The sequence below is a fragment of the Nilaparvata lugens genome, chromosome 2, assembly GCF_014356525.2.
Source record: "Nilaparvata lugens isolate BPH chromosome 2, ASM1435652v1, whole genome shotgun sequence".
NCBI classification, from domain to species: domain Eukaryota; kingdom Metazoa; phylum Arthropoda; class Insecta; order Hemiptera; family Delphacidae; genus Nilaparvata; species Nilaparvata lugens.
Genome location: NC_052505.1, coordinates 15,378,635 through 15,404,802, shown reverse-complemented (window position 1 = coordinate 15,404,802; position 26,168 = coordinate 15,378,635). Strand labels below are relative to the sequence as shown.

At 36.2% G+C, this 26,168-nt stretch overlaps 1 protein-coding gene across 12 annotated transcripts in view; it reads right to left on the bottom strand.

Moving 5' to 3' along the window:
- Positions 1 to 26,168, bottom strand: part of LOC111045441 (multiple PDZ domain protein) — a 587,845-nt gene that overhangs the window by 203,767 nt on the left and 357,910 nt on the right. For all 12 annotated transcript variants that reach the window (XM_039420670.1, XM_039420673.1, XM_039420674.1 and 9 more), the window contains one exon: positions 10,462 to 10,658. In XM_039420670.1, the coding sequence (XP_039276604.1) occupies positions 10,462 to 10,658 (197 nt within the window). The remainder of the gene's footprint in view (positions 1 to 10,461; positions 10,659 to 26,168) is intronic.

The following is a 26,168-nucleotide window of genomic DNA, read 5'->3' as shown; positions in this document are numbered from 1 at the left end:
CCCATGTTTTTCTAACCTTTTTTAAATTCAATTTGTAACATGGAACTAATGCTGTTTCATTACTGTGTTTGCTGTTCAATCGCCATTTTGTTTTGTCCAAAACAAATTGGGGAGGGGCTTGTCTAGGCCAATCACAAGCGTTCACCTTGATAGGTCTTGGCTCCTACCAATAACAGTGCTCGACTGTTAGTTTTTTACTTCTGCTGTTTACTTGTATCAGTTTACCAAAGATTGGCAATAGTGTAACAACTGAACCCGGTATCTCTTTCACTAATAAGTCTATGGTTAGAAAACATCCGGTCTTTTCATTCAGTAACAATTTCATCTCCATGATAATACTTTTTATGTAGTTGAGAAGTTGATATTGTGGTAATTATTCATATTAAATGAAAATAATAAGAAATTGTCAAAAACCACAGATTTATTGATCAATCTCTGATAAACTAAAACTAAATACAAGAGCAGCAGAATGTATAGTAGTAGGCGAGTACTGCTATTGGTCAAGGGCATGAACGCCTGCCATTGGCCCAGCTAGACACTCTCCTCTCACTTAACGGTGTCACAAAATTGCGGCTTAAGCAACAGAATCGCCATGATAACAAAATTTTGTTTGAGTCTGTTGCTTAAGCCGCCATTTTGTGACACCGTTAAGTGGGAGGAGACTGTCTAGCTGGGCCAATGGCAGGCGCTCATGCCCTTGACCAATAGCAGTACTCGCCTACTACTATAAATTCTGCTGCTCTTGTATTTAGTTTTAGTTTATCAGAGATTGACAATGATGTAACAACCGAAACCGGTCTTTCTAAGTATCAATAAATCTGTTGTTTTTGACAATTTCTTAGTATTTTTATTTTCCAAGATAATAAACAATAGCTGTTCAATGCACTGACATGGCTATTGATTAAGACAGAAACCTGTGATTTCCAAGTGTACCGAACCGTTACAGAAAACAATAATTAAGTTTCAAATGAAGGAGATTACAAAGGAAGTGGTAAACAACCCAACCGCATTGGGAAATAATTGATTCCAGTTCAGTTGTTTATTTACTTTGTAACCGTCTTGGAAAAGATTCAGAAAGATTTCTGGGATGATGAGAGAAACTCGTTATTTTTACACTCACTAATTCATGGAACTGCGAATTTTAAATTGTCCATTCTTGCACCTCGGGATTATGCTACGGCTTGGATTCTGAATTCTTCATTTTATTCCAAGACTTTTGTAAAAATCTTTTTTTTTTTTTGAAAAATCTGAAATTACAATATTTTTAGTATGTAGGACACTAAATTAATTACAGGATAGACCAACAGAAATACAGTGAAGTAGGAGAAATTTATGACTCAATATCGAAAGAGATTTAGAATTGGAGAAGAATAATTGAGACTCGTAATAGAATGATTATGGTATGATTCCAAAAGTAAAGGTGCGAACATGAGCAATTCACTTTTAATCAGGTGATTATACCTGTATTTTTACAGAAACGGTAAGATATAAAAAGCTTGGCATAGCTGATTAAAAGTGAATTGCTCATGTTCGCGGCGCGTAAATCTGTACGAACCTTAAGAAGCGATGGTATCAACTCTGGGACTGATCAATATAATGTAAGCTATACGAATATCGTTTAGAAAAAAGACCAGAGTACAACTAATTCTGTAAGCCTCATGCCAATCGAATAATGATAATGGCACATAAACTTCGTGTTTGTATGTGAGTAATGAGAGGAATGATGTTGAGATATGAGTGGACAGTTTAAGGTGATTCCGTACCCCACCGGTAAATGATTTTGTAGCTCATAACTGACTGCACAGACACTGAGCTGACTGTTAGCAGAGCTTGCTTTCAGCAGGCAACACTCTAAACAGAAAACCGTTGAGAGTCGCTCATCTCAGTCTGTGAGATTTGATAAGATGGTCTTGCTACAAGAACAGCAGTTAACAATAATTTTAGATGTGAGTTTATGTGCTTCAGTGTTCAAACCTGGAACACTAAAATGTCTGTTCAAAGTGAATAATTCATTAAAAAATCTGGTGTGGCGAACTCACAAAACTTTCCTTGCCGTTATGAAAATTGATCACATGAAGCTAGTGTTCACTCGCATCTCAAGTTCACTATGTACCAATAGGTAAATACTGTAAAAGTTGCAATAAAAGGTTTATTTATTTATTTATTTATTATTGATCATTGATTCAAACCAGTGATTTTGGAATAAAAATTCCATTAGGCTATTGAGTTTGAAAACGTATTTGTTTTGAAAAAAACTGGAAAAATTATTATTTATTGTTATATTATTATGTTGAATATGACATTGATTAATAACATTCAGATTGGAATATAGATTCCAAGGCAATCCTTGTAGACTATTATTTTTCTTGAACATTTTTAGGTTATGTCACAGTCGTAAAATAAGGTTAGTTTTTTTACGCATAATTCTGATAAAATTTTATTCCAAATGAACTTGCAAACTATAAATTATGAATTCAGATCGACTAATCCAAATAATTTAGGTATTCCATGACATCTATTTAGCTTTTTATCTACTCCAAAACAATAACTGAATTGTGTTTGCTCAGTTAAGTCTAGTTAAGTCGAGGGTTTAAAATCACGCTATTCTAAGTCCTGGACTTGAAGATTTTTGATAAATCCTTGACTCGGAAAGAGATGAGAATCTAATTTAAGTCCTGGACTTATAAGCCAACTCAGAAAGCGAAATTATGAACTCCAGGGTCTAACGTAATCTCTAAACTCCAGAGTCCTTGACTATGTTAACACTCTGACTCGGAAAGCCAATTTTCTGACTCCAGAGTTTAAAGCCAGTTAAAGTCTAGAACTTAGCTAAATCCCGAGCTCGGAAACCGGCCCTTAATGTCTGTATAGTAATCTGAAATGTTTGTTCAGAGTATAATTATTCATTAAAAATGGCACAGATTTGCAATGAAGTGATCATTCACCGATTACTAAGACAGTATTGATTAGAATAAATTGCACAAAGCACCATTGATTTTTCACTGCTTTTGAGGAGGAACTCATGTGGAACTGAAACAGGAAACCAATATGGCGTCGCAAAGAGGAGACTCTTGAACGAGTATAGGAAATCTTATTACGGGGCGGATAAAAGAAAACTGACAGCTATATACATGAAGACACACTCTGTTTCGCCTACGCTGCCCTTTTCAATGAGCTCTTCATTCTAGAACCAACGATCGCTTCTTTTCATTGTGAAGGGCTAGGGCGTTCGATGCTGTGCTCCTAAAAGCAAAGATAAAGGACCACCCCGGACCCGGAACCCACTAAGAATCGAGCGAGCATCACTTCGAATCTATGGATGTGATAGTAATCTGCATGTGCCTATTTTAGTACAACTGCACATTTCATTTCTCCGTTACCGGGGTACGGAAAACTTCATTTCTCAGTTACCGGACTACGGAAAACTTCATTTCTCCGTTACCGGGCTACGGAAAACTTAATTTCTCAGTTACCGGACTACGGAAAACTTCATTTCTCAGTTACCGGACTACGGAAAACGACGATTGTACTGCCATCATACAACCATTTCAGGCAATGGGAAGCTTCTAACGACAATCATGCCAGACAATCACCCAACATTCTGAACTACTGGACTGATTTACTTGAAATTTACATTATTGACCGAAGCGAAGCTGAGGTCTTAGTTTCGACTCGATCGGCTTTTGTCTGTTTGTTTGTTTGTACCGCAGTTACAGTCGCGGTTATTGTCCGATTTGGATGAAATTTGGTATGCAAGTTCTTTGAAACAAGGCGCAGAAACGTATGTGTAACGATTTTTGGTAAGACCTCCGGTTTTTTTGTAATAAACCGTTTTTAAAAAAAACCGTAAACTAACCTCAAAAGTTACTTTTTCGTATAGAAGAAACAGCAATGCATGCCTTTGAAGATACAGCAATTCATGTTCCTACTTTTTCGCTTTTAATAACTATAAGTTATTATTTTGGTTATTTGTTAACTGAATTTTCAGTTTATCAGGTACAATAATTATTGTATTGTATGCATTTTTGTGTCGCTCTACAGTTTCAAGTCTTTTGTTTTCCTTTAGGTATGAGATCGGAAACCGATTTGTGAGCATTAACATTCTGCATAGGAATAACAAGCCATAACATTGAATCCACTTTTCATGAAAAACATCATTAGCAACCTAATGTCATTGTCACCAACAAACTCATCTTATTTAGAATCATTTTACATCTCACCATAGTCTGTGAGACGATTCATCAATTTAAATTGCCTACTGCATATTCCATTTTTCCGTCAGTTGACCGATTCCTTATAATTAATTATTAGAAAAGTTGTAATATATGTTTATATTGTAAATATGGAGACGATATAAAGGTACCTCCTTGATAAATCCGGTGTCCCTGCAAACAGTGTCTCTAGCACTTTCAATGGAGAAAATAAAAGATGACATGACTAAATCTTCACAATATACTTTTCCTCCACCTACTGTCTAAAGTACTGTCTAAAATAGGTGTCTACTGACACCTACTGTCTTACTTTACTCCCTGAAACCTGATCCTAAAGTGTCACTTTTTCGCTCTCGGTAGTAAAAAACAGAAAAACTCCCTAGGGAGTAAAGGTGACTCCATTTAAATAACATGGTGAGGATCTCTATTTTGAAACTTACATTGTAATAGGTCAGAAGGTCTAAGCTCAGATGAGAAAGCATAATAGAGGTGTCTGTCATTGAGTCAACTGAATTCAATACCACAACCAGAAATTTGATTAACTCATGAATATATGTTTGTATGATAATTATTATATTCTCAATATTAGTAGACAATAAAAATTTATACAATTTTTAAAATATTTTATTCTATTCAAAATACCAGCCAACAAATATTTTTGATCTGCAATTCAAATCTGAACCGCGTGATCTGGAGTCAGCCATTGTTGGTAGCTGCTCAGCTGACATAATTGTTACAACTTTAGCCGATAGATAGCGCAATCGGCAGTTCCAATCAGACGACCGTTTTTAGGTTTTAGATTTAGGTTATGTTGTTAGGAATCATTGTCACCAATACGTAAGTTATTAGAATGATTTTATTTGCAATTTCTATAAAAAAATGTAGATGGAGGAAAAATGTTGTGTACATCACGAGCGAAAAATACTTTTTCTCCCTCAGGAAAATTGCTGCCCTCGGCTTCGCCTCGGGCTTCAAACTTTTTCCCACAAGGAGAAAAAGTCGTACTTTTCACTCTAGATATACAAATAACTATTACTTACTGTACTGGCCCTTTTCATTAGATTGAAAAGAGCGAGGTCTACTGCGAGCGAGGTCTACTCGAGGTCTACTGTATTCATGAGCGAGGTCTACTGCTCGCAGAACTACTAGTATAGAAGCTTAATTCACTGAAGATTATTGGCCTATTTAAAATTCTTCAAGATTTCAGTAGGACAAGTTTTCAATTAGACCCTTTCTGAGCACGGGTCTTTAATAATCGTAATCGTAATCACTCATGAATGAAAATACAATTCCTTATCGTTTTTTCGAATGTTTTTGAAACATAATAGTGTAATGGCTGGTAACCCAAATGCTTGATCATGCAAACTCTAAAATTAATTCTACTTGCTATGTGGGCCAGCACGTGACTGGTTTCTAGACTAGCATTCGAGACTCTTCTTCTAGTTGCGGTCGGAGATGTGATTTTATAGCCGTTAATCAGAATAGCATCATGATTTAAATGGAAATACGTTCAAGCCATTGCAGGATACTAACTAGTTACAAAATTGGTCTCTACATTCCCATCATGGAATAATTCATGCGTATTGTTATCACAGTCTGTGTAGTATCTTATTGTAGACTTGTAATCTTATGGGAGGGTGCCAGACGGGAACTATTTTCTGGTAGAAAAGTAATTTTCTAATGTGGACCGAAATAAACTGCACCAAGTTCAAGTTAATTGGAGATATGAACCAAACTTGACTAACCGTACATGAATTTGGAAGTGTGGTACACATTTTATAAAGTGGCAAAACATTGCCTTCTTTCTAGTCTATATATATAAAAGCGAAATGGCACTCACTCACTGACTGACTGACTGACTGATTGACTCACTCACTCACTCGCAGAACTAAAAATCTACCACGCCAAAAACGTTCAAATTTGGTAGGTATGTTCAGTTGGCCCTTTAGAGGCGCACTAAGAAATCTTTTGGCAATATTTTAACTCTAAGGGTGGTTTTTAAGGGTTCAAAGTTCGTCTTTTAGCATGTATATTCTTCTTATTCTCTTAATTATAAAGGAAAAATGTCCATACCATATGTTAATATAGAACTATAATCTAGAAAGAGTAGCTCTTCGAAACAGTTGTTAACTGGTAAATAAATTAATAATTTTGTCAGGTTGGCATTAAGTTGAGTTGACTTTGTTAGGTTGGCACCAAGTTGAAGATTGAAATGCATTTATCGCGGAAAAATTGATTGGGCACTGCTAATTCAATCAGAGCTATTTCTGGGAATATTATATCGCCTGATATGGCGAGCGAAGCGAGCCCGCTGATCAAATTTTTTACGGGGGTCCAGGGGGCGGAGCTCCCTGGCTAGACGGATATGGCGAGCGAAGCGAGCCTGACGGCTAGTCTAGTATATGATCCATCTATAGATTCAAGATACACAATTATTACTGATCGAAATAATTGAAGTAGAACCAACAGGCACAGCTCAGAACTGTTCCTCCCCCGAATTTTGGGGTGAGGTTGAGTGGTAGAGAGGACTCAAAAGTCCTAACTCCGCCCAATAAAGATTTTTTTCATCAAATTGAATTGAATTTCATTTCAATTTTGATTCATATCATATAGTGAGGTTCACGTTATACTAGCAGTGTTTGATTAGCAATGGTACAGTATTGCTATCCTTGTCTATCATTCAACAAAGCGGATAGCGCTACCTCTTTCTCACTTTGCTCTGTTACCAGATCGTCTTTTAACAATGTAGAATTGAAAATTAGCAAAATATTTCATCTTAATTGTGAAAATTCGTTATAAAATTATTGAAAAATATAATTTCATGCTTAATAAAATATATTTGATCATTTTGAACGAGAATGAACATTTAATATCACATCAATAAACCTGTTTTAAAATGTTCGATGTTTTTGAACGGGTAGTATTCCGCCGATAGGCAAATCTACAGGACCCTGACAGATATAGTGAGGTCCACGTTATAATAGCAGTGTTTGATTAGCAATGGTATTGCTATCCTTGTCTATCATTTAACAAAGCGAATAGCGCTATCTCTTTCTTGGTTTGCTCTGTTGCCAGATCGTCTTTCAACAATGTAGAATTGAAAATTAGCAAAATAGTTCATCTTAATTGTGAAAATTCGATATAAAATTATTTAAATAATGATTTCATGCTTAATAAAATATATTTGATTATTTTGAACGAGAATGAACATTTAATATCACATCAATAAACCTGTTTTAAAATGTTCGATGTATTTGAACGGGGAGTATTCCGCCGATAGGCAAAGCTACAGGATCCGGACAGATATAGTGACGTACACATACCACATTATAATAGCAGTGTTTAATTAGCAATTATTGGTTGAATAAAGCATTTATTTATAATGGTATTGCTATCCTTGTCTATCATTCAACAAAGCGGATAGCGCTATCTCTTTCTCACTTTGCTCTGTTGCCAGATCGTCTTTTAACAATGTAGAATTGAAAATTAGCAAAATATTTTATCTTAATTGTGAAAATTCGTTATGAAATTATAGAAAAATATAATTTCTTCCTTGATCACTTCTCTTTCTCACTTTGCTCTGTTGCCAGATCGTCTTTCAACAATGTAGAATTGAAAATTAGCGAAATATTTCATCTTAATTGTGAAAATTCGTTATGAAATTATAAAAAAATATAATTTCTTCAACAATTGATTATTTTGAACGAGAATGAACAGAATAAACCTGTATCAGCCACCGTCTATAGAAGGCATTGACAAGACAGAGGTTCGGCAACGTTGTTCTGCTATCTTTCCTCACTGTCATTATAACGTGGACCTCACTATAGTCCAGAATGAATAAAAATCGATAGACCGATGACTTACTCCAACAGGACTGTCCCAGGAGCAAGTATAAACAACATAACAATCAGCCACCGTCTATAGAAGGCATTGACAAGACAAAGGTTCGGCAACGTTGCTCTGCTATCTCTCTTCACTGCCATTATAACGTGGACCTCACTATAGTCCAGAATGAATAAAAATCGATAGAACGATTACTTACTCCAATGGGACTGTCCCAGGAGCAAGTATAAACAACATAACAATCAGAATTGTAATAAGTTACTGAAACGTTTTGAAAGTTTATCCAGGGAAGATGCTTGGCAGGGCACAATAAGTGGTGCCTACTGATGCGCCCGAATGAATATTCCAGCACACAATCGGGATCTGTGAGGCTAATACCAACCAATGTTGTTGTCTGCGAACTTAGTCACAAAACTTTACAACCCCGAGGACCCGAATTTTCCATCATTTCCATAGCTTTGAAAATTGGCCCCGCGGAAAATCTAGGCTTACTTTAATCCACCTGCAACTTGAAGTTTGGAAGAAGATGTGAATATAATTTTCTTGTGATGCTAACCTATTTATGATACTTTTACTTTCGTTATGGATTGAAGGAATGCTCATAAAGGCTGGTTAGAATAGAATCGTATTCACTGGAACAACGCTCTATGATCTCTGCCATAATTTATTCATATACATAACATTTATCTAGTTCTAAATTTACCTTAGAATATGACTAGTAGTTCTGTGAACAGTAGCCATCACGCAGTATCCTCATCCACAAGTACCTGATTGAAACTAATTAACCTTATGGAAATACAGCAATAGATTGGCTTCTAAACACATCTGTGTAATCACTTGTGAGCTGATTTATGATGAATAATTCTATAGTCTGATTTTTAATTTTCTTGCTTACTTTAGATTCCCAATTATCAGGCTTCAGATACAATTTGAACAAAAAATTTCAAGTGGAAAAGATTGAGCATAAAAATCTCTACAATTAATGTCCAGTGACATTTTCACCTAAGATTGGAAATAAGCTCGAAATTCGAGAAAATGTGTTTATTCAATAATGCAAACTGTTGGCAACTGTTGATTCTATTAAATCATTCACTATGAAGAGATAGCAGACTTCGTGTGTCTCCAGCGTTATTGTCCTGTCACCAGCTGGCAGATCTTTGGATAGTAGACTTGAGATGCGCGTGTACACTAGCGTCAGGTAATAAAATTTTCATAACGGCAAGGAAAGTTATGAGAGTGCGCCACACCAGATTTTTACTCTAATATTGGCGTATGAAGGAGGCTCCTCTTTTCCTTTTATATTATCCTTGAAATGCAAAATTTCCAAAAACCTTGTATATACGTCGACGCGCAATTAAAAAAGGAACATACCTGTCAAATTTCATGAAAATCTATTACCGCGTTTCGCCTTAAATGCGCAACATATAAACATTCAATCATTTAAACATTAAGAGAAATGCCAAACCGTCGACTTGAATCTTAGACCCACTTCGTTCGGTCAATAACATGATTTGCCATGTTATAGAATGTAATTCTATACTCTCTGGATTTGCCTCATGCATTCAAGTGGACTATTGCTTGAAAAAGAATGATTATAAGTATGAGGATGAATCAAAATCACTCTAAATAATTTTGTAACCAACGTAACATTTCCATGATTATTTCTGAGCAAAATATCATCTCTAATCTATTTCTGTTTTCTTTTTTCAAGTTTGCCAATCTTTTGAGGAACGTACTTTGAAGATTTCACATTAATCGAAAAGGTGAACTTTATTATCTTCCCTTTTCCCCAATTAACAATCTTTGCCTACTCAATTTTTTATACTAGAATCAATAATTTTTATTGCAAATAATGGCATTGAAACATCTAAAGAAGGAAAAGTTTATTATGCTTTTCCATTATGAAGTGTCCTTAATTTCAAATATAACGTGCATGCTGAACATGATTAGAGAATTCGATGCTGTTGAAAGGATATTCATCCCTCTTCATATAACCTTCATTGCAACTCTGTTAGGGGTGTGATCACATTGGTTGCGAATATGTGCAAGTGTACGTCGGATCATGCATGAGCCGAAAAACAAAATCTGAAAAGGGAGGAACACATTGTGACTTTTGTGTAGCTGCCCACACAGAACACAACCAGCAAGTGTACGCGTTCACCGTTCAGTGTGAGTGTTCCTATTGCTTTTTCCAGATATTGTTACTCATCTTAGCGCTTGATCTTGCATGACCACGCGTGCACTTGAACATAAATATGAATTCAATGTGATCGATCATACCCCAATGTTGTCCAATGGGAAAAAGTTAATATGTTTCAAGAAAAAAGTTATAAGCTCATTTTTCTAAGCTCATAAAGTTATTTTTGATATAACTTATAGTTTGTTGGAATTTAGGCAGCTCACTCACCTCGAGAATCTCATCGCCGACCTTGAGCGCCTGCGCCTTGTGTGCCTGACCCTTGGGGTTGATGCCGCACACAAAGACGGCCATGCGCGTGCGGTCGCGGTGTCCGGCCAGGCTGATGCCCAGGCCTTGGTGTCCGCGCTCCAACTGGGCCACCACCACCGCCCCGCCGAGGGCGCCATATTTCTTCTTCACCTTATCTGAAACACAAATTATTTATTCATAGAGCACCGATTATCTGGACTAATTGATGACAGTCAACAGATAACACTGATAATAAGTTTTTTGTAATGATTTTAATTTAAAAATTATAACTCTCAAAGCCCTTCTCTGTTGGATAAGTATTCATAAAGATAACCCTTGGTTACTTAATGCTTTCAAGTAGAGTAATGATTTCAAATGCAAAGTAACAAATTGTTAAAAAGTGAATGAGAACTGTCAGACAACTAATGTAACTAGATACGAACCGGAAGGGATAAGGATTGATCATATACGAGCAGATCGCAAAGCAGCACAATAACTCTGCATCCTAGAATCACAGGCTTATATCATCAGTTTAATCCAGTTCAATTACTGAATGGCTTATGTTTGACAACTTTTCTAAACGTTTCTTGCTTCTTCTATTATTTTGAAGTGATATTTTCAACAATGTATCAGACCATTATTTCCAATAATTGGTGGACTTTTCATAAACCTAGATAGATAGGTCCTTGATCCATGAGCATAATATATAGATACATAACATAACATCAAAAAAATCTGGTGTGGCGCACTCACACAACTTTCCTTGCCGTTATGAAAATTGACGCTCGTGTTCATGCGCATCTCAATTCTACTTATAAAACAAAGATCTGAGCCAGCTGGTGACTGGTCAATAACGCTGGAGACATAAGAGGTCTGCTATCTCTTGAGAGTGAATCATTCAATAGAATCAACAGTTGCCAACAGTTTTCAATTGGATAATCACATTTTCGCGAATTTCATGCTTATTTTCAATTTTAGGTGAAAATGTTACTGAACATTAACTGTAGAGATTTTCATGCTCAATCTTTTCCACTCGAATTTTTTTGTTTAAATTGTATCTGAAGCCTGATAATTGGGAATCTAAAATCAAACTTTGCATAGATGGGGCGGAGCTCCTGAAATTTTTACAGATATGGGACTTGTGGCAGTTGATAGAGCTTATCAATGACTATTTTAGTTATAAATTTAATCAAAATCGTTAGAGCCGTTTTCGAGAAAATCGCTGAAAACCCTGTTTTTGACAATATTTTCTCCATTTTAGCCGCCATCTTGAATTGCATTTGATCGAAATTGTTCGTGTCGGACACACACACACACACACACATACAGACCAATACCCAAGAACCACTTTTTGGACTAAGGGGACCTTGAAACGTATAGAAATTTAGAAATTGGGGAAACTCAATTTTTTCCGGAAAGCAATACTTCCCCTTACCTATGGTAATAGGGCAAGGAAAGAAAAAATTAAAACACCTACACAAACATGATAGAGTCCAAGTCAATGAATTAGTGAATATTATAGCAAGCTTATATGGTTTCAGCATTTGTAGAGAATTGCAGGTCTATCTATGCTGGATTCAGGCAGCTGTGGAAACTTTTAAAAGGGTATTAATATCATAAAAAGGTTGCCCTTGACCAATAGCAGTACTCGCCTACTAGTATAAATTCTGCTGCTCTTGTATTTAGTTTTAGTTTATCAGAGATTGACAATGGTGTAATAACCGAAACCGGTCTTTCTAATTATCAATAAATCAGTGGTTTTTTTGACAATTTCTAAGTCTTCTTCATTCAATATGAATAGTTACCACAATATCAACTTCTCAACTACACAAAAATTGAAAGTAGCAAGTCAAGCTGAACGAGTGAAGCTATATTTTAAATTGAAACTCAAGTATGGAGTAGCAGAAAGGAACATTTTCTTCGATAGACAATGCTTGAAACTGAACAAAAAAAAGGAAAAGGGTTTAAGCTGAGCAATGTATGTAAAGTGTTTTTAAATATCTGGTGCTCATGTTCCTAAATTTGAGGGGCAATTTATTCAATTAATGTCTACCCGCAATCAGATGAATGTACTTCAGCTTCTCCAGATAGACTAAAGGAATGTTGATTTCATGCCTATGTCGAGTATTGATTCCATGAACGTTTGATCTACATTGGAGCGTTTCCCTACATTTGAGTATGAATAATGCTGCAGCGAGTATAAGGTGGGTGAAGCACAATTCTACCAACTGCCGTAGCAATTTAGAGTTTCCAAGACATGTTTATTTGAGCAGAACAATGGAGGAGATTCTGCTTATTTCTTGCTGGATTGGACCCCTCAGCTCCCCTCACAAGCGTCTTGTTTCGCCGACGCATTCTGCGTTCTGCCAGCGCCTCTCCACGCTTTTTTGGCGTTGAATTATGTATTCGGTGACCCGGTTGCATTCATCACTTCACAGCACAGTGCGCGCTTGCGCTCTCCGCCTCTATTCAAATAAATCTTGTTAATCATCTTGCCACGTCCTAATCTGCCTTTCAATTATTGGCTAAAACACACAAATACTCGCTTGTTTTGCTGTTGTTCTACTGTACAAGAGAGGAAAGCCACGAGCCATCAAGATACATACTTACATTACTCAGACACTATCACTTTTATCGGCAAAAATTATATATCATACAGCTTGAATTTCCACAGATAGTCTGAATCTGATATTAACTTCAAACATAGATGAAAGAGGGAGTTTTTGAGACCTTGAGATCTTTACCAGGTACGAGGGACTGATGTAAGAGACTTGTCTCTTTATGGCAAAGTAAAGTCCAATAATTGCATGCTACCGGGGGGTAAGAATCATTGTCAGGTCAGTTATAAAATAAATTTTATTTTTTCTCATTAAAACTTTGTGGCAATTAGAATTTTGATTAGGATGTTATACCTATAGCTAGTCAAGAATTAATAGGGACGCGCATGCTTAGAGCAAGTTTTGGAACATAAGACTTGAATTATCAAACTAAATTTGTTGATCCAGGATGGAAAAGATAGCATAACAAGATATCCCAAGGTATAGGTCGTTTATGTTCCAAATTCAAGCCGAGTTTTTGTTATCTCAAGCCAAGATTATGGTCGACTACTGTCGATTAATATTTCATTTTTCATTAATATTAATTGATATTTCATTTATACAAAAAGTACATTATCAAAATGATAGGGAGAGGAAAAATAAGGTGACCTTGTGCTACTCCTCTCTCAAATTTATGTAACACATAGATAATACTGGTTTAACTAGGTAAAAATGTAGAAACGGTGGGAGACATTACTTCACGAAAAAACTACGTGGAGTATCAGCTTGAGTGTACAGTAAAATGTGGAATATAAACACCCTATGCCATGAAATATATTTTTCCTACAGTTACGTTGAAAAGTGGCCATTGCTGCACTGATTACAGAACGCAAAGAATCACTTTTCCGCTCTAGTGCGGGAAATTTTTTTTCTGCACTCCAGATTTGCAACATGGCAACGCAAAATAGTTGGTGGGTTACATGGAGGATTTAGTGCACGAAAACAAAAATTAAGTTGGTAACATTGACTGTAGTATAGTGAGGTGCACGTTATAATAATATCAAGGACACCGAGTTCGAGGACAGCCACCACCCACACAGCACACAGCCGCCCCGCCATTCAAACACTACTACATTATTCTATTTTATTTATTAATAATAAAATTACACAGAAAAACATTTGATACATTTCTGGCAATTTTACCCATAATTACTCACTTTTCATATTCAATGGTAACTGTAGGAAAAATTTAATGAGAAATACGTGCGCAAAGTTCCTCTGCTGCACTCAAGAAACCATTCGCTTCCATAAACGTTTCCAAATAATCCATAAACGTTTCTTTTCGGTGCAGCAAAGTGTCACTTTGCGCACAAGTTGCACAAACAACTATTCTATGTTAAATTTTATATATGCTCAAGACAAAACTAGATCCAATCATACATGTCCCTATTAATTCTACATTAGCTATAACATTTTAATCAACCGATTGCTACACTCATCATTTTATTGTATTGTTTCCTCTATCGAAAGAATAAATTCTCAATTCACTCAGACTCATGACTCTCATTATTTTCAATTCCACAAAACTTATTTTCACCATCTCTTCCCATCGACCTCTGCTCGAATTTAAATGAAAATGGCTCACACAGACAAACTAGCAAGCAGCCTTTTGCTGCCAATTCCGCTTTGATACAACCTTCATCATTATTATCACAATTCCTCATATTGATGTGGGCAGAAATGGTTCTGTTGGCAGCCATGTTTTCTATTTTTCGCACCCGATTGACATGTCTGCTAACTATCGGGTGCCAATTATAACACTATTGCAAACCGCCCCCCCCCTTCAATCTACCAATACCACCCCTTCTCGCTATCTACCCTCACCATCAACCACCCCCGCACCATCAGTCAATCGAAATAATTCGTCTGCTCATTAGCCGACCGCGAATGGCGCTGCTCACTTAATTGATGATGACGTCACATTATTATCAGTTAGTGCTTTCTGGTCGCCTTTTTCGCTGTACACACCACACAAGCCAAATACACAAACCGTTGTTGGGCCAATATAATTGGGTAGAGGCGTACAAATCGATTCAGAGGTGCTGTGGTAGTCTGTTTGCATAAAGATTATTACGTTAATCAATGGATGGACAGGCCATAGTTCGAGGTCGAACAAAACAATGCAAATTATGGCTTATATTTGAGTTTTTCATTTGTGGGATGTGCTCTAACTAGTAGTTCTGTGAACAGTAGACCTCGCGCAGTTATAAACTACAGCCTACTCTTATACTGTCCATCAGAGTAAATCCTGTCTATATGTCGTGTCGGCGAGATATCGGTGTGAAAACGGCTAATGGCTGTTGGGGTTGTTGTATCAAAAATGCAAACATCAAAAGCTATCTCCTTCAAGACATACAGGTCAGCCCGAGGACAAAGCAGAGAAAGGTCGAGAGACAATACTATGTTATTTTAGTTATTAATTGCATGCGTTATTGTATGCAACCAATATTTCATTTAAGAGTGCATAAAAATTGCATTCAATTAATAGTCCACAAAGCAGCTGATTTTTTACCAAGTTACACTGATATTTATATATGATATATTACCCCAATATTTGATTTAAGAGTGCATAAAAATTGCATTCAATTAATAGTCCACACAGCAGCTGAATTTTTACCAAGTTACACTGAGATGTTGAATCGTATGCGTCATGGCATGCAATTAATAATCCACTCGACAGCTGATTAATTAATGAAGAATAATTCCATAGTGTGATTTTTACTCTAATATTGGCGTATGAAGGAGGCCCCTTTTCCTCTTACATTATCATTGAAATTCAAAATTTCCAAAAACCTTGTATAAACGTCGACGCGCAATTTTAAAAGGAACAAACCTGTCAAATTTCATGAAAATCTATTTCTGCGTTTCGCCGTAAATGCGCAACATATAAACATTTAAACATATAAAGAGAAATGCAAAAACCGTCGACTTGAATCTTAGACCTCACTTCGCTCGGTCGAAAATGAGAAGAATATAGAACAATTTATGCTTCAATAATTTCAAGAGTGCAGTAGGCAGTAAAACAGGAAGGAGTAGGTTGTTTACAAATTGATGCAAAAACCAACCATAATCCACCATATTATTCCTTATTTTCTTTTTGTTCATCCATCTCTTCGCTGTTTTCATCAGCATTATTTTATTTGCACTTTAAATGTGAGCAAGAATCACACTTCATTGAAGCTGATGATATCTTTTGTCACAGGTGGCAGGAATGCCATCTTGTTAGAAATTGAAATAACCGCTACTGTTACAATGCTAAAGTTTCTTTAAAGATGGGAATTTTGGCGAAATTGGATGGTTACTATATCGCAATCTAACAAGTGGACTGTCGATTATTTGGAACATTCTGGAGGAATGGTGACATATTATGGGTCGACCAATCAGAATCGAGAATGGGCGTGTACTACATCATTCTCGCTTGTGATTGGTCAAAGCTGTTTGACACAGAAATCGGTTGGTGGCAGCACTTACAATGACAAATTATCACAAAACAAGAGAGAGAAAACTTCACTGGAAGAAGAAGGAGCGGAAGGAAAAGAAGAAGAAGAAGAAGAAGAAGAAGAAGAAGAAGAAGAAGAAGAAGAAGAAGAAGAAGAAGAAGATATTTTCACGGCGAGTTTTCGTTAGTCAGCTACACCGTTGCACACTATAACTTAGTCCAGGGATCAGGCAGAATAGGTTGGGGAGAATTGATTAAAGGTTGAATGATATAGGATAAAGTTAGAGGAATATTAGAGCTTTAAGAGAAAGGTTTTTGCTTTTGAATAGCAATAGGCTAGTATTATTCAGAATTTTTTGATAATTTTAGAATCAAATATAATGAATGATACGTCATCCACTGAACTTTCTGAAAGCAGCAGGAGCTTAAAAACCGGAGATACTTACTGTATGTGCCTAACTGTGTTGATCGTAATTTACTGAAATATTGATGAAGTGTATCATCACCAACTGGTATTAATAATTGTAGCAATAAATATTGTTACAATTATGAGTGATGAGAATTATGCAAATTAGCCTGAGAAGTTAGCCTGTTATAAAAATGGATTTTGCTGTTCTGCTTTTCTGTGTTGTGTGGTGTTGACTCTGTAAGTGTGTGCGTAGAAGCTAGGATCCTAGGAATAACATCAATTTTCCTGGAGCAACAGTCTAGTTCATGAACCTTGCTTTTTGCGTTGTGTAGTGTCGACTCTATAGGTGTGTGTGTAGAAGTTGTGGGAAGATCAACGATTTTCCTAGAATATAAGTCTGGTTCACAACCTTATAAGGCAAGGAATTTATAGCTGCCTAGGGAAAATAGCTGTCACTTGGTGGGAGAATGTATCTTGAATTGTAGTTGTAACGTCCCTTTCTATTGGTGGAAATTTCTCTAGAGTATAGTAACTGCCAATCACGGTTGGTGTTGGTTAGGTCTATTTAGTATGGACGATCTCACAGCTGTCCACCTCAAGACGAGAAAAGCGAAGTGGCTTCACTCGGCGTCTGTCCTCCGACATAAGCAGTACTAAATAATGTAGTCTGATCAGAACTTGGTGTTAACCATGGCTTCCATGCCAGCTTTAGGATTTTTAGTGTTTGGCTCTGGAACCTTTTGTTCCAGCAGCATTTTTAGTCTTTTGCCTATGTAGTCGCTTTAATTAAGAAGAGAGAGAGAGAGTATCAAATTGTCACCTCACCATGGAGATTTTTCTCCTATAACCGCTACTAAAGTGGTGTAAGTACGGGGATCAACGTACGAATCCATCATTTCATGGGTTCATGAACGTGTGTCTTTAAGCCGCTGAGACGCCTCTGAATCGATGGCCGTCCTAGCTTGGGGTATGCTGTCTCCTGTCCATCTGGACGTGTAGAGCTCGATCACCGAGCCTAGATTCAATTTGAAGAAACAGCTATGAGGTAACAACTTTTTCCAAATTAAACGAACGTCCCAGGAACTCCGGATGTGACAAAATGGGTTTTAGTGACGACAGACTTTCAATCAAGTAAAACGTGCGGAATTAGACTTTTGTTAAATCATAATTTTGAGATATTATTGGGGATAGATAGATTATTAATTTTATTAATTTGGTTTGAGTAATAGATTTTCGGTTGTATCTTTACATTGAAAAGTGAGGCCATATTTTCTCTGTAAGGATCCAGCTGGGAATTTCAGTTTTCTTTAAATTTATAAATAATTATAATCTTCTAAACTACTAAAATTTGAATGAGTACATGAGTTTTTAAAGGTCCCTTTTTTGATTAAATTAATGTTTTAAAATAATTCTCATCTTAAAGTTGTAAAGGATCAATGAAGTTTCAAGGACCCTAACCTTTCCTAAATTTGTTTTGATGACATATATTTTTCGAATAGTTTTTTTTAAGGTAGTATACCATGATGTGATACTTGAGGAATGTTTGTCCTTGCAGCGTTCATGATATAAAGATACTAAATAGTTATTATTGGGGGGGATCATTAATATTTGATAATGTTTTGATAGTGTTTTAAAGTTTCCAAGTGTGTTCAAAATTTAATGTTCTAAGAATTTTATGAATTTTATGTGGATCTTTTCTTAAAATATTTATTCTTATTTATGATTAACTTCTGAGACATATCGATGATAATTTTCAATAATTGCTCTTTTGAAATTAGAGTCCTTTAAGCTTTTATGATTCAATCTAAAACGTTTTAAAATGTAGAGCATACAGAGTAGGTTATTACCGAATTAAGTATATCAGAGATAACTTTCTAAATTTAGTAATTTTATTTTCGGTTTTCATGATTCTTCTTCTTGTTTTATTTGTTGTTTATTGATTTCTTTGTTTTATTAACTTCTTTGTTTTATTAATTGTTGAATTTAACTGTAAGAGGCGACAATATAATTGATACCTTCTCTCTATTTCGTTGTCTCTCTTGTCATTTCTGGTTTCCCGTTCTCTAGCACTAGGTATGTTTATCAAGCATCCCTTTTATTAAGTTATATTGTGTGTGCTTCTAAATTCTAAATTCAAAATTAACTTTCTAAATTCAAAGCACGGCACATAATCCCAAATGAAGGTAGTGCGAGGTCCACGTTATAATGGCAGTATTTAATTGGAACAGGTGTTGCTTATCCTTGGCTTGAAATATTTACACTTTCAGTATACTTACTAGTAGTTCTGTGAAGAGTAGACCTCGCGTCAATGTAACTTCATTGACCTGTTGTTATGTTTTCTCAAAAATTAATAAATAGTTATCAATTTAAAATGTCTAGAAAAAATCCTAAATAAATATAGAGCTTTCTGCCCTATCGTACCGTGACGTGTCGTCCCGGAATGTGAGTGTGAGCGCTGTTATCAGGTCTGGCTGCAACTGTCTATAGTGAGGTCCACGCTATAATGGCAGAGGATAAAGATAGGAGAATAGCGATGCCGATTCTCTGCATTAATTAATTATATTTCTAAATTGTCAAAAACGTAATTGGCATTGTTGTGGAGCTAGAAAAGGATAGTACCACCGGCTTTGTCGAATGATAGACAAGGATAGCAATTCCAAAGTTGAACAACTACTGTCATTATAACGTGGACCTCACTATACAACGTTGATGGAAAGATACATTTTCAAGATGTTCGATGTTTTTGAACGGGTAGTCTTATAGTCCACTAGACAGCTGATTTTTGATGAATAAATTCTATAGTCTGATTTTTACGGTAATATTGGCGTATTAAGGAGGCTCCTTTTTCCTTTTATATTATCCTTGAAATCCAAAGTTTCCAAAAACCTTGTACATACGTCGACGCGCAATTTAAAAAGGAACATACCTGTCAAATTTAATGAAAATCTATTACCGCGTTTCGCCGTAAATGCGCAACATAAAAACATATAAACATTTAAACATTAAGAGAAATGCCAAACCGTCGACTTGAATCTTAGACCTCACTTCGCTCGGTCAACTAATTGTTATATTCTTTTGAGTAGTATGAGGTATTCTTGACTCATGACGTATGAAGAATTGCGTTATTCAAAAATTTAAAAACTTGTAACAAGTTTGCGGCCACTTTATAAACTTGAGATATTTTGTCAAAGTACAAATTTATTTGTTTTAGCTGAAACTCAAGTTTGAGATATTCTGTTGCTAGTCGAGGCCAAATTTGAGCTGTTCCGTGTCGAATGTAGAGTGTGCAAGAGGCAATTAAGTGACTGTAGACGAAATCGGGCGTAAGGATGCGATTCATTAGCTGCTGAACCGACAGGCAAGTGTGCTCTGATGTGCTGTGCTGTGATGTGATGTCCGAAAGGCGAAAATGAGAGTGAAGAAGAGCGCAAGAAGAAAAAAGAAGAGGAAGAAAAAGCAGAAGGAAAAGAAGAGAGAATGAGATAGCGGGAGGAGAAGAAGAAGAAAAAGAGGAAGAAGAAGGTGAAGAAGAAGAAGAAGAAGCGAAGAAGGAGAAGGTGGAGGAGGAGGAGGAGGGGGGAGAAAAAGGAGCAAAAGGGGGTTGGGAAGAGGAAGGAAAGATGAGTGAGAAGAGGAAGAGGATGAAGAGGGAGAAATAGAAGAAAAAGAGGAAGAAGACGAAGAAGAATAAGAGGAAGAGGAAGAAGATAAAGGAAAAGAAAAAGAGGAGAAGGAGAGGGAAGAAAAAGGATAAGATAAGGAAGGAGAAGAAGAAGAAGAAGTAGAAGAAACAGAAGTAGGAGAATAAGAAGGAGAAGGAGTAGGAGGAGAAGAAGAAGAGAAATAAGAAGAAGAAAAAGAAGAAGAAGAGAAGAAGAAGAAGAGAAGAAGAAGACGAAGAAGAAGAAGGAGAAGAAGAAGAAGAAGAGAAGAAGAAGAAGAAGAAGAAGAAGAAGAAGAAGAAGAAGAAGAAGGAGAAGAAGAAGCAGAAGAAGAAGAAGAAGAAGAAGAAGAAGAGAAGAAGAAGAAGAAGAAGAAGAAGAAGAAGAATAGGAAGAGGAAGAAAAAGGGAAGGAGGAAGAATAAGAGTTCCTCCTCTTCCTAAGAAGAGAAAGTGGAGGAGAAGCAGAAAATGAGAAAGAAGAAGAGGGTGAAGAAGAGGAGGAGGAGGGAGAAGAGAAGGAAGAGTAGGGAAGAAGGAAGAAGAAGAAGAAGGAAGGAGAAAGAAGAAGTGGAGGAAGAAAAAAGAAGAAGAGTTGCTTGAGGCACAAAGTACGCACAAGCGCCAGTGTGCGGAAAGAGAGAAAGAGAGTTAGAGAGAATGTGATACCAGCCGAAACGAGATTGTAGACGTGAAGCTGCAAGTTATTGGATGTCCCTAAGGGGGAGGTGAAGGGGGGGTTAGTAAGAAGGAATGAACGAAGGGACAGGTTTGGGGGACTAATCTCGCAGGACCTATAGAGAAAAGCTAATACAAAAGGGTGAAAGGGACAACTAGCCGGACCAAGCAGTTGGAAGGATGTCAGAGGAGAGGAGTATACTTGGACACATGGAGTGTACTTGTCCCAACTAAAATTATATAGGCATCTATCTTGAAATTAATGTTGAGAGTAATAATTATTGAAGAGATAAATAAAAGGTTTAGCAGATTGGGAAGAAGTTTTCTTTATTGAGAATAAGTTTAAGCACTTGAAATTGGTTTAACAATCGAATCTAGTATCTGGAATTGTTTCAATGAATTGGTGGTTTTAATGAATGGAATGCCTCAGATCTGCAAGTGCCAGACAAACTGAAGCAAGTGGGAAGTTGTGCCGTTCAGTACATTCTCACAGCATCGCGTTTACGTTGCAGGCTGATACACAGGGAGACACACAGGGAGTCTAGTCAGTTTATTTACAAATTCCAAATCAGAAATATTGCGAAAGTTGACAAAACTTCCATCTGGAGGTGGTTTTTTGTAGCAGTTTTGCTGTTCCTATTTCGGAACTATAGTGAGGTCCATGTTATAATGGCAGTGAAGAAAGATAGGAGAAAAACGTTGCCAAGTCTCTCCATTTTGCCACAGCTGTTACTCAATTCATCCCATTGAATTTGATCTGATAATAATTATAATTTCCTTGATAAAATAATCAATTTAATGTCAAATTAATCAAGAAAATATATTTTTTCATAATTTGATTCAAGAATTTGCTTCCATAACTAAGATCAGATTTTTATTTTTATACAAACCTGAAATGGCGGCTAATTTAAAAAGCTGTGATACACCAATCTGAATTTCAAAACAACAGAAATTGAGTTATTTGGTAGGTATTCTATTCCAATGTCTTTTAAAAATGATAGAAAAATAGAAATCCTATTCAAAATAAGTAATTTCAATGGAAATAATTCTATAATAACCTTTCAATATTATTTATACCGGTAAGAGTAGGTCCAACCTAAACGTGTTGGCTAACTGAAGCATGGATGAAGTCTAGGATGGTTAGTTATCAACTTCTAAAATGTCATTTCAGGTATTTTAATTTGTGTTTCTCATACGGTAATTGTCTAAAAATTATTTCATTGTTTCAAAAATACATTTTAATAAATTATACGACTTGTGTACCAAAATATTTTGATAGAATGAAGAAAAAAATGGCGGCTGAGTTACTTTTGTACAGTCACTGTCAAAAGTAAAAATAAAATATTCTGGCAAACTGACAACATTGCAAAGCTAGAGAGAGATAGCGCTATCTGTTTTGTTGTATGATAGAAAAGGACAGCAAAAGTATTGTCAATCGTACACTGACATTATAACGTGGACCTCACTATAGGAAACATACTTGACTGTGATGAAAACATATGGTTTTATTACAGTCGAGTATGAATGGGAATCATATGATTATTTGTTCTGCAAACAGCTGTTTACCGGCTTGATTTCATGCATGGAAAACGGCTGAGATTGAATGACTATGACAAAAATAAAACAAGGAAAACAGAGAGGAAACTATACGATTCGAAAGCATGCTCCAGTCAGTGAGTGGATATTACATATATTTTTACAATTATTATTACAGTCTGCAAGTCATCCTTCCAGTATTAAAACTTGATGAAACAATAAATCAGTTCGTAATGGATGAAGAAATTCAAGAAAAGAAACTGTTGGGTATCGAAGAAGAAAGCATCTTCATTGAGTGTGTAAGGTTGGCATCTTGAAATGGCTTACTGGAATCGACTTGTGAAAAATTGAGTTGTACTGTAAGTGATATAAAATAGGATATATAATGGAGAAGTTGAGGTAATACCCCGTAAATCATACGAAAAGAGACAGGAGGAAAGCGAGAAAGAGATAGAGAATAATAGCTTCAGGATAGAGAAAGAGAAGAACAGCTTCAGGATAGAAAAGACTATCATTTATTTCCGGAACGATGCACGTCATGTGGCAATGAAAACGTGTAGAGATACTGGTGAAAACTGGAGATGGTTGAGATTATTTATCACGGACTCATTTTAAAAGGAGCATGAAAATTCCCTCGAGGCGAGAGAGAAAGAGAGAGAGAGCGACCGAATTTGGAAAGATAGACGGCCAGATGAACTTCAGATATACAAAGGCCACAATGGAAATATAAAGTTAGAGGTGCAGTGAAAAATATATAGTCAGACTAAAACATGGCTAAACTGGAGATGATTTTCAAGCGCAGACGCGATGAAATCATTCTAGTAAGGTACACGTTATTATGGCAGTGGAGAAAGATAGGGGAACAGCGTTGCCGATACTCTGCCTTGCCACTGCCTTCTATAGAGGATAGCTGATACCGGTATATGTGATGTAATATTAACTGTCAATTCTTGTTTAAAAGAATTAGTTATATCCTAATCGTCAAGAAAATAAATTTTCCAATAATTTAAAAATGAATATTCATATTTGAAATATGAATTTTTGTTAATTAATCATAATTCTACATTGTTGAAAAATGATCTGGCAACGTTGCGGAGCTAGAAAATGATAGCGCTGTCAGTTATGTCGAATGACATTGTTGCGGGACTAGAAAAGGATAGCGCAATATCTGTTTTGTCGAATGATAGACAAGGATAGCAACACCAATGTTAATCAAATGCTGCCATTAAAGTGTAGACCTCACTATAGTAAATGCAAGTGCAGTATAGTATCTACTTAACAAGATATTGGCATTAGAATCATGAATAATATTGAGATAAGGCTGAAAGGGGTTTAAAGGATATTTCCACTCACTTTCATAACCTTGGACATCTAAACGTGCGTACAGATATACGCGCCGCGAACATGAGCAATTCACTTTTAATCAGCTGACTATATCTGTATTTTTACAGCAACGGTAAGATACAGATATAAAAAGCTTGGCATCAGCTGATTAAAAGTGAATTGCTCATGTTCGCGGCGCGTATATCTGTACGCACCTTAAGGAACTATGATTGGCTTGATGAAAATGAATCATGAATGTAACCCAATCAATTATTGAGTCTATTGCTACTTTCTTGTAATTCTATCTTGCTATTGTTTTTTCAAAAATATGTTTTTGAATATTGCTTTTTGACGGCCGGGTTGGTCTAGTGGTAAGGAGCGTTGAAAACTTCAGTCTGCTAGCACTGACTGATTCGTGGGTTCGAATCACGTCGATGGCATGACCGTTTGATATCTCATAGAATAGGATAGAAATTATATTTATTGATACAAGAAAAAACATAATTGATATCTCATCAATTCACTAACGCGTTTTTCATCACCCACGCACAACAAAAAGCTCATGTGGGCAGAATCCGCAAAAAGAGTTGTTTACAGACCTGTAAACTTCCATATTTTTCGTTTGATAATATTTTATTGTTTATAACTTGAAAAATTCCCTTTTTAATTTCTTTTTTCAAAGATCTAGCAGTAGCAGAACCACTGCAGCTCCTGAATTTTTCCCTTTCTACAGTTTTGCACAACAATATAACATTATCGAAAACATCCGACAGATATTGTCATATCAATAACACTCTGATAACATTATTGATTGATATGAATATAATACGGCATTTATTTAGCAGAGTGGGAATTGAATGAATTTCAATCATCAATTGAATGCGATGTTTCCGGTATGCGTCACTACCATTCTCAGGAAACAATGCTCAATTATTCCGAATGGCAAGCTATTGAGAGGCATCAGCCGTAAGCCTCTTGCCATGCGTTCTTCATCATTCCGTCACGTTGCAGGCAACGTTTACTATTCATCAAAAATATTTTTAGAATTAATTTTGGCTCTTGAATGGAAAGCTATATCTCTAATGGATTCTCAAAACACAGATTGCAGCTAATCACAGGTATCGAAAGGTACATACAGCCAAGAACACAAGCGTATTTCACTTTTCATCAGCTGATGATGTGCTTACTAGTAGCTCTGTGAACAGTAGACCTCGCGCTCAGTAACTCACACTGATTATTCATTACAATAATTAGACTTGTCTCCATAAGCAACTATGTAAAATATTCTGACTAAACGTGTCTGCTCTTTACATTCCTTATGGCTAGTCGCATACCAGTTAGTCAAGACAAGACAACACATGAACAGACACGTTTAGTCACAATATTTCACATAGTTGCTTGAAGACATGTCTAATTGCAATGACCAATCAGTGTGAGTACTGAGTAGTGTCACAAGCAGCTATGTGGAGTATTGTGACTAAACGTGTCTGATCATGTCTTGTCTTGACTAACTGGTGTGCGCCGAGCCTAATACATGAACAGTACAAAACTGCAGGTGTAACCAAGACTGAAGAGTAATGGTTGACGCTTTGGTAGGATTTCCATTTCATCAATTTCAATCGTGTATTTGAAACACTGGGTTCAAAATATTAAAAATTTAACCGAATAATGTTATCAACGTTCTTCTTCATTTTCCGAGTTGAGATAATCGAAATATCAAAGAAAGTCGTAAGAATTTCATCAATTTCCTTCAAGATTAGGTAATGAGTTTCCTAAAGAAAATTACATCAAAGTTCCAACACTGCAAGATTTCAACAAGATCACTAAACTCATCATTCTTTCCATGCTGGCTGTCTAGTAGTAGGCTACTCGTATATATTCAATCAATTTCCCATCTGCAGCCAACAGAGTAACGTAAAAGTAAGCTCACAATTTATTTCCCTTTTCTTCTACCTTTTTCCTATCAGGAGCTCTATTTTTTTTTCGCTTCAATTTCCGCTTATCCAGTCCGAGACCATGTCACATTCCTGTTGTAGCAATACA